This window comes from Lepus europaeus, chromosome 13 (genome assembly GCF_033115175.1).
Source record: "Lepus europaeus isolate LE1 chromosome 13, mLepTim1.pri, whole genome shotgun sequence".
Classification (NCBI taxonomy): domain Eukaryota; kingdom Metazoa; phylum Chordata; class Mammalia; order Lagomorpha; family Leporidae; genus Lepus; species Lepus europaeus.
The window spans coordinates 43030401-43044184 of record NC_084839.1 but is presented as its reverse complement, the minus strand read 5'-3'; the positions used below and the strand labels follow the sequence as shown (position 1 = coordinate 43044184).

Sequence of the window (13784 nt, the reverse complement as noted above, 5' to 3'; positions counted from 1 at the left end):
ATTCCAGTTTTTATGGAATAAGGTTTTCAAAAGACAAGAACAGAGAGTGCTTTGTGGGGAATTATTATTTGGGTTTAATTTTTGTCTAAGGAATGAAAATTTAGTTACGACTCTTAATCACTTATTTGAACCAAGAAAGAAAACACCGATGACTTCTGTTTATAAAGGTGACTACTGCAAAGGAGACTGCAGCCACAAGGCTAAACCTTAGGTGCAGATAACAAAATTTTAAAGGTACAAGGATACTCAAGTGGGACCTATAGAATAAGAACTCTAAATGATTTAAAATCAGATGACAAAATTACCTAAAATAACATTAGCTCCATATATGTGTGTGTACATATGTATAAATGTATATGTGTACACACATAAATACACATGTACACACAGATGGAGAGGAAGAGGGGTGTGTGTGTGTGTGAGAGAAGGGAATGAATGAGAATGGATATTAATAAACCAACCTTCCCTTGGGTTAATTATTTTACTATAAAGATATATCCCAACCTCTAAAGAATTTCCTGGTTTGTATTAAAACATACTTCAAAAGGACCACATACACACAAATTTGCTACAATGGATTCAGAAAAAGACACAGTGAATATAGATTTATGTGTAATTTCATGCTGGTGATTTTTTCTTTTTTTAAAATGTAAGCCACTAATATTTTAAGAAAAAAATTTAAACCAGAAGTTGCATATTAATATTATACACAAACTGAAACATAAGTGACTTAGCACAGTGTATACATGCTTACATGAACTCATATAGTTACACATTTAAAACAATTTCCATGTAACATATGAAAGTTCTGAAATACATAAAAGCATTAATACTTTCTATAAAACTAGTTAGAACATCAATTTGCTACAAGCATATAAAAACATCAAGTGCTTTCTTGGAGTTTCAAGTGACCTCTCTCCAACCCGATCTTGCTTGCATATATAGTCCTTTTCCAGTAAATCAGCATGGGCAACTTTTCCCCCAAGAGGTTTGTTTTCCAGGTACAATATAAGCTCAAGAAAACGGACCCAACAATTATGCAACATAATTATGTCATAACAACTTCATTGCACATAATGCTTTAAAGTAGGTTTGGATGAAGTTCTCAATCACTTTGGTATATGTTGTTCAGGGACTTCTACTAGAAATACAGAAATTCTAAGTCCCCTCAATCCCCATTCTTTGATAAAATGGACACGTCTTTGGTTAAAGTTCTACATTTTGGGCATTTATTATCGATTACGATGGTCCCCAAACCACCAATAAATGGTGATGTACTATTAGTTCACAAGACCTTGTTTAACCTGGTTCTGATGCAGTGGGACACTACAGATAATCACTGACTAGGATACGTCATTGGTAGCTTCAGTTTTTCACTTACTGTAGAGAAATCAATAGGTGTATTATTTCTCTGCTAATTTTTGGTAATGACCTCAGCTGTAGAGTAATTTGCAGTAACTACAGACACTGTTCCACAGCATACACGATTATGACTGGAAAGCTGTGGAGCATCAAATTTAGACTCAGCTTATTCTGATACGTCAGTATTAGACTGTACAGTAACTCCACATTAACTATAGTAGTTTGTCAGGTAATGCTTATTTTAAAAACCCCCAAACCATTCCATGTACAGGACAAACTGTTGCAAATGTATAAAACAGCAGATCTACAAGGAGAACACCAAACATACTTTATTAGCACAAGGAAGCAGCCCCAACAAGGCACGGCAAGCAGAAACACACATCAGCAGTCAAAAGGTTCGAGTTGCATACAGCTGCGCCTCCTCTCTTGTAGCCTTGGCAGCAGCCAGAGGGACGCAGAACACCTCTCTGCAGCGGCTGGCGAGGAGCCAGGGAGCGCTCACCAGTGGCCAGAGCACACCAACAGAAAGACACAAAAATGGACTCGGCTACTTTAGTGCAAAATGTCTAGGACAGAACTGGAAATTCAGTTCGATACTAAGAAGCAAACACTAGAACTTGGTATTACTTCCAAAGGAGCTCACTCAAGTTGTATTACGTACTAGTCTAAGTGATGAAAAGGTGCTAAGTAAAGTTATTTACAGATACAATGGTTGTACAGTACCTTTTCAATCAGCAATGTAGGTTTCAGATTTTTCCATTAAGAATTAACTGCACTGCAATCCTATAAATTATACTTAAGCAATTCAGCTATGAGACTTTATAACAAAGAGATAAATACTGCCATCCAAATTATTAATTACAGTTTAACCATAGTCTCAACACCAGCAACCACTGAAGTGACTATTCTCTGACTTGTTTGGGCATCTTCTACTCTCATTTTCTTCATGGTTTACAAACTTATCGTGGGCATGGGAGAAGATCCAACTTTTTAAGGAAGCAAATATTAGACTGCGTATGTCAACTTAAAATTTTAGGATCACATGCAGTACACTGCGGCAGCTATGCCAAACGCTTGTTTTTAAGTTAGAGCACTCATTCAAAAAAGTAATACCTAGGGCCTTTAAATAAAATTCTACTACTAACTTTCTAAGTCTGAAATTTTAAGAATAACTACTTAGAAAACCTGGTTTACTTAGCAGGACCTTTTGCAGAAGATAAAAGGAGACTGACTATTAACTCCATCAACACCTAAGTGAACTGCACTATGCCCTTGTGGCCAGAAAATTGCATTTTTTTTTCTAAAAGGAAGGCAGGTATTTTTTTTAAATTTTGTTGGACTTCCAAAGCTTGACTTATAGTAACTACAAACATCACTACTTTTGGAAGGTTATAGAAAAACTCTTAGAAAAAATAATTTCAAACATTAGTTACACTGTTGAAATACTCATCCAATATTAATAATTTGTTCTTCAGTAAGAAATAGAATTCTTCATAGCAAATGCCCCAGAGTTGCCTCCCTCAAAATACTACAGCCATTAAAAACCCAACCTGTTAGCTAAATCGGCAAAAAGTTTCTGTAACCTTACTGATCACCTGTAGCTGGATCCTCCGCTGTTTCAACAGGCACCGCGCCTATCTGAGCAACAGAAGACGGCACCTGACAGAAGCTAACTACGTCTACACACCGTGTGGGAGCACCTGGCACCGATCCTGCGCTGGCTACAGCCCTACTGCGAGACGCACACGGAAGCAGGCCTAGCGAACGCCCTGGGGGGAGCAGGCGGGCTTACTTCGCCTTAACTGGCTCTCGTTCTAACCAGCGGACCCTAACTTTCTGTTTATAATGATACTCTTTTAAAAAATCCTGCAACATGGACGGTAAAGGGAGCCCATCGATGCCATCATACGTGGTGCACCTGCAGATCACCGCCCGGCAGATGTACTGCAGGCTGAAGGGGAAAGTCCTATTGAGGGAGATCGTCAGCAAGGGCTCAAAAAACATGCAGGAGCTGGGATCCTTGTAATGTTCTAGAAGTCCTGTTACAGTGGAGGAGTGAAACACGCACGGGTCGTGGGCATCGAAGCTGAAGTTGTGGTTCCACTGCTCGATGCGGGCGTGCAGGGAGCGGTTGTAGCGGCGGAAGCTCACGGAGAAGAGGTAGTCCTCCTGCGCCGAGTCCCTGAGCAAGAACGTGCCTTCCGGCTTCCCTTCGAGCAGCGCCTCTGCCTCGTAGCGGTCCATCACGCCCCAGTAGCAGGGATTCCCTGTAATCTGAAGCAGGTCGGGCACGAGGCAGTGTATGTAATCGATCTGGGTGTGCACCTTCCAAGCGCCCTGCCTGCTCACGTGGGCATGGCTGTCCCCAGACACCTGACGCTGCTTCTGCCTGCGAGACTGCAAGCACAGGGTGGTGGTGTCCTCTTCTGGGTCGCAGCTGGCCTGAGGCGCTGCAGGGCCGTCCCCGCTCACTTCAGCCATCCCGGGAGCTAGCTTTGGTCCCAGTTTGTACAGCGGATTCACCTGCGCCGTGGCCTCGAAGGTGTGGATCTGGGCATTGGGAGGGGGGTCCACCCCTTCTTCGATGCTGAGCCGTCGTCTCTCTCTAAGCCGGTCTTCCTCGTCTTCTGTAGAAACCAAAGACGGATCGAAGGTATCGAAGAGAGCGGAGTGCGGGCTCACGGGCGCCGTGTGCTGTTTGATCAGGTGCCACTTCTGCGCTAGGTCGGAGCCCGCAGGGAAAGGGCACTTCTCAAGCATGAGTTCAGAGAGATGGATCTTCCTTTTGTTGGAGAAGAGGGGCTTTGGCTGCTTGTGGTCCGTCCTCACGGGGAAGCACAGGCCCACGGTGTCCTGCAGCCTCTGTCTCAGCGAGCGGCTCCCCACGGCCCTGCCGGACACGCCATCGGCGTCGTGCCCCGCGCTCAGCCCGCAGCGCCGCTCTCGCCTCGGGAGCCCGCCCCGAGTCCGCCCGACCTTTTTGTCGCTCTCCAGCGAGCTCTGGGTCTTGGTGGAACAGGAATGTTTCTTCTTCCCTCCCCACGGGGCGTGCCGCGAGTAGGAATCTCTGCGCGCAAGCCTCGGCCCAGCGGCCGCGCACGCCTCGTTCTCCTTCTCGATGCTTATTTCAACTATCTGCGGGATCTCCGCGGCACAGTTCTGGCTTCTCCGGGCCGAGCCCTTCGCGGGGCTCAGGCCCAGCTGTAAGGCGACATTTTCCCGCAGGGGGCTGCTCTGTTGCTGAGGAGCCGGCTCCCCGGCGCCGAGGCCCTTCTCTTTGACCGACAGACACCTGTTGGAGTTCATGTCCACATGGTCACTGCGGCTCGCTCCCTCGTGGCCGAAGAGATTCTGACAGCGGTATTTGAAGTTATTCCACATCTTCCCCACCTTATCCATGGATTAGGAGACCTAAAGACAAAACAGGAAACGGACATCAATGCGTGCGTGGAGGAGCATCCGCAGAAGGCAGAGCCAGTCCCCTCCAGGGCGCATGGCACTGCCTGGGGGAGGCGGAAGGGGCACTGCCTGAGAGCAAGCCGGGCCAGTCCTGGCTGCCTCTCCCCGCAGGCACCACGTGGGGCCCAGTGGAGGAGACAAGACCTCGCGACTGCGCAGCTTCTACCCTTGCAGCGACCTGATTTCATCATCACCGGCATTTGTGCGTCCTTTCAAAGGACGCCTCAAGTATTACAAAGGGAAAATAGGTTATGTACTCTTGAAATGCATCTGTGTTTGACTGTCAAAAATAATCAGGGCCATATCTGTGTAACACCCCTGCATCCACGTGGGAAGACCCAGGGGAAGCTCCTGGCTCCTGGCTTTGGATCGGTGCAGCTCGGCCATTGTGGACAACTGGGGAGTGAACCAGCAGATGGAAGATCTCTCTCTGTCTCTCCTTCTCTCTCTGTGTTAACTCTTTCAAATAAATAAATAAATCTCTAAAATTATTTTTATTTATTTATTTGAGAGGCAGAGTTACAGAGAGGGAGAGATAGAGAGAGGTCTTTCATCCGATGGTTCACTCCCCAGTTGGCCACAACAGCCAGGGCTGGGCCAATTGGAAGTCAGGAGTCAGGAGCTTCCTCCATGTCTCCCACATGGGTCCAAGGGCCCAAGCACTTGGGCCATCTTCTCTTGCTTCTCCAGGCCATAGTAGAGAGCTGGATCAGAAGAGGAGCATCCAGGACATGAACTGGCGTCCATATGGGATGCAGGCACTGCAGGCAGAGGCTTAGCCTACCACGACATTATCATGCACTATTATTCACAGTTTAGCATCAATACTGGAAAACTACTTGAGTATTTTTTTATACTGGGGAGAGTCATAAGAACTGATCTTTTTACAATTTTGACTAATTCCCTTTGTCAAATTCTCATATTTCCAACAAGCTGACAAGGGTTAAGAGAACCAGAGAATAAAACATGAGCAAGAAACTGAAATCTTAAGGAGAATAATAAATGATAACGGCATGTTAAGTTCAAGTGGTGTCAGCCTCAAAAAAGGCTGATTTTGCAAGAGAGATGCTGCAGAATATTCTGAGATAAGAGTGTCATAAGACCTAGCAGTTCCATCTGATAGATTTTTATTAGAACAGATACCAACTAGCATGCAAACTTGCATGTGCCCAACAGTATGCTTCTACTAAAGACAAGATCCGGCCAGCACTGCGGCACAGCGTGCCAGATCCCGTATGAGAGCTCCAGTTCGGTGAGTCTGGCTGCTCCACTTCCAATCCAGTGCCCTGCTAATGCCCAGGGGAAAGTAGCTGATAACTGTGCCACATGGGAGACCCAGATGGGAGTTCCTGGCTCCAGGGCCACACAGCATTGTTCTGCTTATACAGTCTAATTCCCGCCATGCTGCTGGTGACCACATTATTCTGTTGATGTTCTCTTTCACTCTTCTAGTTTCTTTCTTCTCATTTCTTTAAGACTGATTTTTATTTTTACCTAATTCAAGGATTCTAATAAAAAATAGCACTGCCTGCCATACCCTGTTCTATCCTTGATTCCCACCCTAAGGGATTCAAGGAAATTATATTCTTTTAGCTGTTTCTGCTGATACTGTCTTCACCATTTGTAGATAGCATGGTCATGTTACTATGCTCATTTTTCAGCTCTAGACACTATCTACTGACTTCATACTAAGGAAGATGATAGTTTTTTGTTTGTTTGTTTTTAAATCATAGCATCAACATCAATTTCCCCGTATCCTTCCCTGTTCTCAGTTAACACTCATTTTTGGGCCAAACTGTTAATTTTCATTTTGACCAAGTACAGTTGAGCCATTTTTCCTTTCTTGTACAGCTATTTTCCTGGAGTGATTGCCTTTCTGCTGTTTTCTCTGTATCTGTTGCATTCTTTCTCAAATTCTTTAGCAGAATGTAAAACCACCCTCAAAAAGGTCAGCCACTGCTTACACAATGCTGGCCCGTGACTGCTTCGCCGTCACTCCAGCGACTCTGCTTCTCTCCTGGGAATGCTCTTCACCCCCAGGAGGCTCACTTTTTCAGAATAAAAATCTAGGCTGGGGATACTTTACCCTCAGAGTTCTAAGAGCCTTCCCTGTCTGCAGCTTCTCATGCAGCTACTGCAGTCCTGTCTCACTCCTCCAGTCTCCTGTATGCGTCGTGCTTCTAGCTTCTGAGAAGTGGCCACGCCTGCTTCTCCGCAGGGCGGGCCCTCTGCACTCCCTGTGCAGGGTCCTCTCCGTGCTCTGCCCGCACTGCCAAGTCCTTTCCAACAGCACCAGACCTCTGAGATCCCTCTTCTGGTTATCTGCTATTTTGCATTTCTCTTCCTTTTCTACTTTTGTTAATTTCTTTAGCTTCACTTTCCAACACTTACTGCAGTCACCATTTTTTCTTCACAATTTCAATTTCCTGACACTTTTTTCCCCTGTTCTCTAAACATTACTTTTAATAGCATCCTAGTCTAGTTTCTTGGATATAGTATTTTATTTTTCGGAAGATATAAGCTTTTAAAATGTTTTCTTCCAACAGCTAGATGTTTGTTTCTTTTTGGCATTCTTTTTCTGCTTGGTTCTTTCCTTAGGCCTCTATTTTTCATTTTCTACGAGTGTCTAATGATTCCTGGCTGTCCGTTACCACTACAGTGTTGGTCAGCAGCTCTATCGGCATGAGTGGGACTTGTCAACTGGCTGGGTTGAGTTTCATATGATAGTAACAACCCAACGTCACTATCTTTGTCTTTCGGCGTATGCACTATCTCAGTGTAATGCTCTAACCTCCCGTCTAGTGGAGAGGGAAAAGGGAGGTTTGAATCTTAATATTCAGGTTGTGACTTAGTCCTTGTTGTTCAAAAGGTGTCCCAACTTCAGCTGTGACCGAATCTCTCAGATTAGGTTTCTCCCAACTCCAAGAACCACGGTGCCCTGGCCTGGGTAGAGGAGGACAGGCGCGAGGAGTCGGGCAGCACTTCACTGTTCCTGCCTTACTTTCTGAGGGCACTGGTTCTTCCACCTCAGAGCTACCCTTACTGCAATGTCCACACTATGTTAACACAGTGGCCCATGTACATGCCCACTCAAAAAAGGCTGATCGAAGCACACCCAGACTGTGAAGTTCCAGCCTTACGAAGTTAGTTATGTTGGGTTCTAAACCTGTTCAAGCCATATTCACTATGTGATTGTATTAAATATTCATTAATCTACATGGAAGTGGGAAGTCGAACCAAGAAGTGAATATTCTTGCTGAATTATGTGTAGGTAAGAAAACAGATCAAAAACTGAAAAAAAGAAAAAAATCCTGCAAAGACCTATAAAGATTCTAGACTCAGTGCATCAGAAGAGTCTAAACTCCTGTTCTATTTAAAAGCCCAAACTTGGGATATGTGTGCGTGTGCATGTGTGTGTACGTGCATGTGTGTATATACATGTATGTGTGTGCATGTACATGTGTATGTGTGCGTGTGAGTGTACTGTATGTGTGTGCGTGTGTGTACGTGTATGTGTGTGCATGTATGTACGTGTATGTGTGTACATATGCATGTGTGTGTATGTGTGTATGTGTGCACATGTATGTAGGTGTGTGCTTATATGTGTATATGTGTGCGTGTACGTGTGTGCGTGTGTGTTCATGTGTGTGCGTGTATGTGTGTGTGTGCGTGTGTGCATGTTGGCAGGGTTGGGCACGGCAGCACCGCAGTGCAGAAGATTATGGCATCCCTCGCATGACCCACATTCCCCATCAGAGGACTCTGGGTCCCAGCTGTTCTGCACCAAATCCAGCTCCTTGTCCACGTGCCTGAGAAAGCAGTGGAGGGGGGGTCCAAGTTGGACCCCTGGCCACCCACATGGGAGGTTCAGATGGAGTTTCTTGGCCCCTGGTAACAACCTGGCCCACTCCAGCCGACAGCCATTTGGGGGAATGAACCAGCAGCTGCAAGGTCTCTGTCTCTCTGCATTTCCCTCTCTCTCACACTGTACCTTTCAAATGAATAAATAAATAAGGGCCGGTGCTGCAATGTAGAAGGTTAAGCCTCTGCCTGCAGTGCCAGTGCCCCATATGGGCACTTGTTCCAAGCCTGACTGTTCTATTTCTGATCCAGCTCCCTGCTAATGTGCCTGGGAAAGCAGTGGAAGATGGCCTAAGTATTTGGGCTGTTGCGCCCATGTGGGAGACCCAGAAGAAGCTCCTGGCTCAGGCCTGGCCCAGGCCCAGCTGTCGCGGCCATTTTGGGATTGAATCAGCAGATGGAATATATCTCTCTCTTGCCTTCTCTCTCTGCATCTCTGCCTTTCAAATAAATCAGTCTTAAAAATAAATGAATGAATGATTGAATGAATGAAGGGGGGGTGGCACTGTGGTATACAAGGTTAAACTTCCACCTGTGGCGTCAGCATCCCATATGGGCAATGGTTCAAGTCCAGTTTGCTCTACTACTGATCCAGCTCCCTGGTAATGAATCTGGGAAAGCAGTGGAAGATGGCCCAAGTGCTTGGGCCTCTACACCCACGTGGGAAACCAAGAAGCTCTTGGCTCTTGGCTTCGGTCTGGCCCAGCTCTGGCCATTGAAGTTATTTGGGGAGTGAACCAGCAGATGGAAGATTTCTCTCTCTCTCTCTCTAACTCTGCCTTTCAAACAAAATAAATACATCTTTTTTTTTAAAAAAAAAAAGTATACCTCCATACATAACAAAAATATACACAACAGAGGAGCTGCCTGTTAGTGGCGGAGGGGTAGAGAACCAGGAAAGGCATTCAGGATGGGTACGTGGTTTCTGATGCTTAACTATTTTTAGACTACACTTAGAATTTTATACCATCTTTTCTGTACACAATACCATGTACAGTAACATTTTAAAAACTATACAGGCTACGTTTTTACCACAATGGGAATTAACAATCAAGTACTAAACAAAAAATCTAAGGAAAATAAAAAGTTCTGGTAACTCTTAGGTAAAAGAGTAATTCAAAACTGAAAATTAGACTAATCAGAAAATGAGAAATAAATATTTGGTAGTTTTTCTTTTTGATAATTGAGTGATATTTACCAGAATGCTCCTTTTTATTAAGATTTATTTTATTGATTTGAAAGGCAGAGTTACAGAGAGAGAGGGGACGGACACATACACACACACACACACACACACGGGGGGGAGGGGGAATGGCTGCAACCACCGGGGCTGGACTGGGCTGAAGCAGGAGCAGGAGCTCCTTCTGGGTCTCTCACGTGGGCGCAGGGGCCCAAGGACTTGGGCCATCTTCTGCTGTTTTCCCAGGGACATTAGAAGAGAGCTGGACTGGAAGTGGAGCAGCCGGGACTTGAACCGGCGCCCATAAAGGATGCTGGCACAGCAGGCAGCAGTGGCTTAACTCACTGTGCCACGGCACCGGCCCCCAAAATGTTCTTATTCTTTGAAGTGGCAGTTACATATTCTAGACTAGACGGTTACTCTAAAGACAGCATTAAAAAAAGAACAAAAGAACAGTGACTTAATTGGGTTCTCCAATGTAACACAGGGCTTAGCAAGCATTTTTACAAAGGGCCAAATAGTAAATAAGTTATTTTAGATTTTGTGGGGCATAGGTCTCTGTGGCAATTACTAAACACTGTCATCACAACCTGAATGTAGCCACAGACGATCTGTAACGAGTAAGCATCGCTACAGGTCAACAAAACTTTATTTAGGTCAGCAAAATTAGAATTTCATATAATTTTTACTGTTAGAAAATATTACTCTGAATTTAAAAAAATTTTTTTTTAAATTTATTTGACAGATAGAGTTAGAGAGAGACAGAGACAGAGAGAAAGGTCTTCCTTCCATTGGTTCACCCCCCAAATGGCTGCTATGACCGGCGCGCTGCGCCGATCTGAAGCCAGGAGCCAGGCGCTTCTCCTGGTCTCCCATGCGGGTGCAGGACCCAAGGACTTGGGCCATCCTCCACTGCACTCCCAGGCCACAGCAGAGAGTTGGCCTAGATGAGGAGCAACCGGGACTAGAACCCAGCACCCATATGGGATGCGGGTGCCACAAGGTGGAGGATTAACCAAGTGAGCCACAGCGCCGGCTCCCTTACTCTGAATCTTAAAATAATTTAAAAATGAACTGTACAAAAATAAGTTGTAGCCATCTAAATTTGGCACATGAGCCAGTTTGCCAGCCCCTGACACAGCATACATTTTAAAATCTGATCGTACACTCACCGAACACTACTATTCCATTGTTTGGGAACCAATAAGAAGCAATCCTTAAGTGCGTAAAGATAAAGGTATACGGATGGTCACTAGACCATAACATTGAAAACTATGTCTTATAAAAATGAAATATATGCATATTATAGAAGAACTGAGCACTACATAAGCATATTGAAAAAACTAACCCTCACCTGAAATCCTACCACCTGGGATAATCAGTTAATATTCTGGCAACTATCTTTCCATATGTTCCCTAAAAGCTATACATAATCTTCGCTTACAATTAAAAAACTTCTTCATGTCTGTGTCAATATCCCTGATTATTTTTGTAAAATGTATTTTCCTCTCTCCCTCCCTTTCTTCCTTCCTTTCTGTTAGCTGTGTCAGAGATGGGATTAGACTTATAAAAGAGAAAAACTTCAAGTAGTTCCATTTTTTAAAATGATAAATAAATCTAAGGATCTTTGAAGTGAGGTATGAAACAGCAAAACCTCTGAAAAGCTTCATCTTGAAAGAAAAGAAGAAAGATGATGGTAGTGGCTGTGACGACAACATATATTGGTGGGTGCTAAGCTTGCGCCAGGCACTGACATAAGCATTTTACTTCTCCCAGTAACCCTAGCAACCATTATCTCAATTTTATAGGTGCAGGAACTGATATACCTGACATATTAATAAAAACCTGGACTTCCATTATCATTAACCAATTCAGCTTTTCTACTTCTTCTTGAATCAATTTTAAAACCGTATGTTATGTTAACAACTCTAAGTCTGAATGGTGTCATTAATCAATCCTTTAAAACCTCAAAGAATACTTTATCTCTATATTGTTTCAAGAACTGGTGACTATATAAAAAGTGGGGCATGTCTCAAATTATTATTTATATCCAGCATAACTTTTAATATTAGAATCTGACAAACCCCATGTTTGTACACAAAAGAAAACTACTGTCCGATTCCATTTGTTATAATGAAGCAATCCTCTGACCAGAAGAATCTGCAGGAAGCGGCCTGGTCACAGGGCTCCTGGGAGTGTTCTGGTGTCAGTGCTGGTCTCCCACGGACCCTCCATCCGCTGCTGTAGGTCCTACAGCACAGAAATGTTCTGATAGGACTGGAACCAATAGATCCACATGACTAAGCTCTGTTTGGTGAGACTGCTTTTAACCAAATGATAGTTCCAAATGTGTCCGAAATCACATGCCTAAGTTCAAGGCACCAAGTTTAAGAAGCTCTTACATTTCTCACTGTACACATTGGTCTATCCAAAAGAAGAACAAAAGAGAAAGGGGATACAAAGCAAAACTAAGTCACAATGTTTCACAGACTCTGTAATAACACACACCGGCCAGCTGACAATTAAAGACTAATTTTCTAATAAAAAATAATTTCCATCTCTTAAATTTTACCCACACAATTCTAACTTCCAGCCCCACTCCTAGGCCTAAATTCCACATAAAGATACTGCCCATAGTTTTCTAAGGGCAGTTTAGTGAAAGGGCATGGGCAAGAGAGTCAAACCCGCGGGGGCTGGGGTGAGGCAGAATTCCAGCTTCACCACTTCAGAATGTATTCCTTTGTTTTTCTGAACCTAAATTAGCCTCTTGGTACAATCAGGATAATATCTACCTTATGAGTTGGATGTGAGGATTAAAAAAAGTATATAAAGCCTATGGCTCACAGGAAACACTCAAAAGACAGAGGCTTTAAACAGGTAACCAGCGGCAGCTAGCATCTTTGCCTTTCCTTTCTTTCTGAAAAGAACTCTCCCATTCAGTTCTTCCTGTGCACAGACCGGCCAGGCTGCGAGCTGTATTAATCACTGGAACTTCTGAAACACTATGAGGATTCCAATGTTCCCTGGCAGCTGAAGCCACAGCTCATCTACAACATAAACTAAGGATAGCTAATCTGCACAGGACTGGACAAGGCCCAGGAGCACTGCCCCCCCCCCTTTTTTTTTTGGCTTCAAACTCCTTTTTCAGTCTGTAAAACACTGCCACAATTTAAATTTTACTCCAGATACTGCACACTAGAGAAGCATAAAATCCTAGTCAGTTATGCTTCATTTTCTATGGAAAAAACATCTTATGTAATACACTAACAAATATATCATTCATTGAAATGTTTCTTATCTGGCCAGCATTACTGGCAAACTGTGTGGTGTAACACAAATAACACGCGCTTTAGATGTAGCAGGACCTAAAATCAAAGTGAACCACTCACTCGCTGTGTAGTGCTCCACGCCTTGGCCTTTCCACGTAAGGACAGCAACACTCGCCCTTCTCCTGAAGGGTAACTCGCCATCAGGTACATTCAGCGTGAGGAGCAACAAGTCTGCTTGATGACGAGCGAGGGATTCCTGGTGAGTTAATCTGCTCTTCATCTCCCACTCCTGGGAAGGCCTGCGGCCAGGCCACCCAGGCCACTTTCCTAGGCATGCTAACCAGCTGACCAGCACTGGCCTCACTGCCTCCAGAGCTCCGGGGTGGAGGCCCAGCACTAAGCTCCTTTCACATCCAGAGGCAGGTAGAAACAAATAAAAACCCAACAAAGCGAAACACCAGAAAAGAGTCTCTGCCTGGGGAGCTCTGTGACAGTGTGCTCACTGTGATCTTGCTAATAATTTACAAAGAACATTCAGCTCCCCATGCAGGTGAACAAGTGGAGCCCGGACCACTTCCTTCTCTAGGCAGGATAACCACTTCACAGCTCCAGCAGCCTAAACAAATGATCACAAGAAACATAAGGACTCTGAA

At 44.4% G+C, this 13784-nt stretch overlaps 1 protein-coding gene across 4 annotated transcripts in view; it reads right to left on the bottom strand.

The window, feature by feature from the left end:
• Positions 1–595: 595 nt before the first annotated feature.
• The window catches only part of SOCS5 (suppressor of cytokine signaling 5), a 67622-nt gene continuing 54433 nt past the window's right edge, over positions 596–13784 (bottom strand). For 3 of the 4 annotated variants that reach the window (XM_062209380.1, XM_062209381.1, XM_062209383.1), the window contains exon 2: positions 596–4773. In XM_062209380.1, the coding sequence (XP_062065364.1) occupies positions 3151–4761 (1611 nt within the window). In that variant the 5' untranslated portion in view covers positions 4762–4773 and the 3' untranslated portion in view covers positions 596–3150. Of the gene's footprint in view, positions 4774–13251; positions 13697–13784 lie in introns of those variants that run through there. The other variant, XM_062209382.1, reaches the window with a different exon arrangement.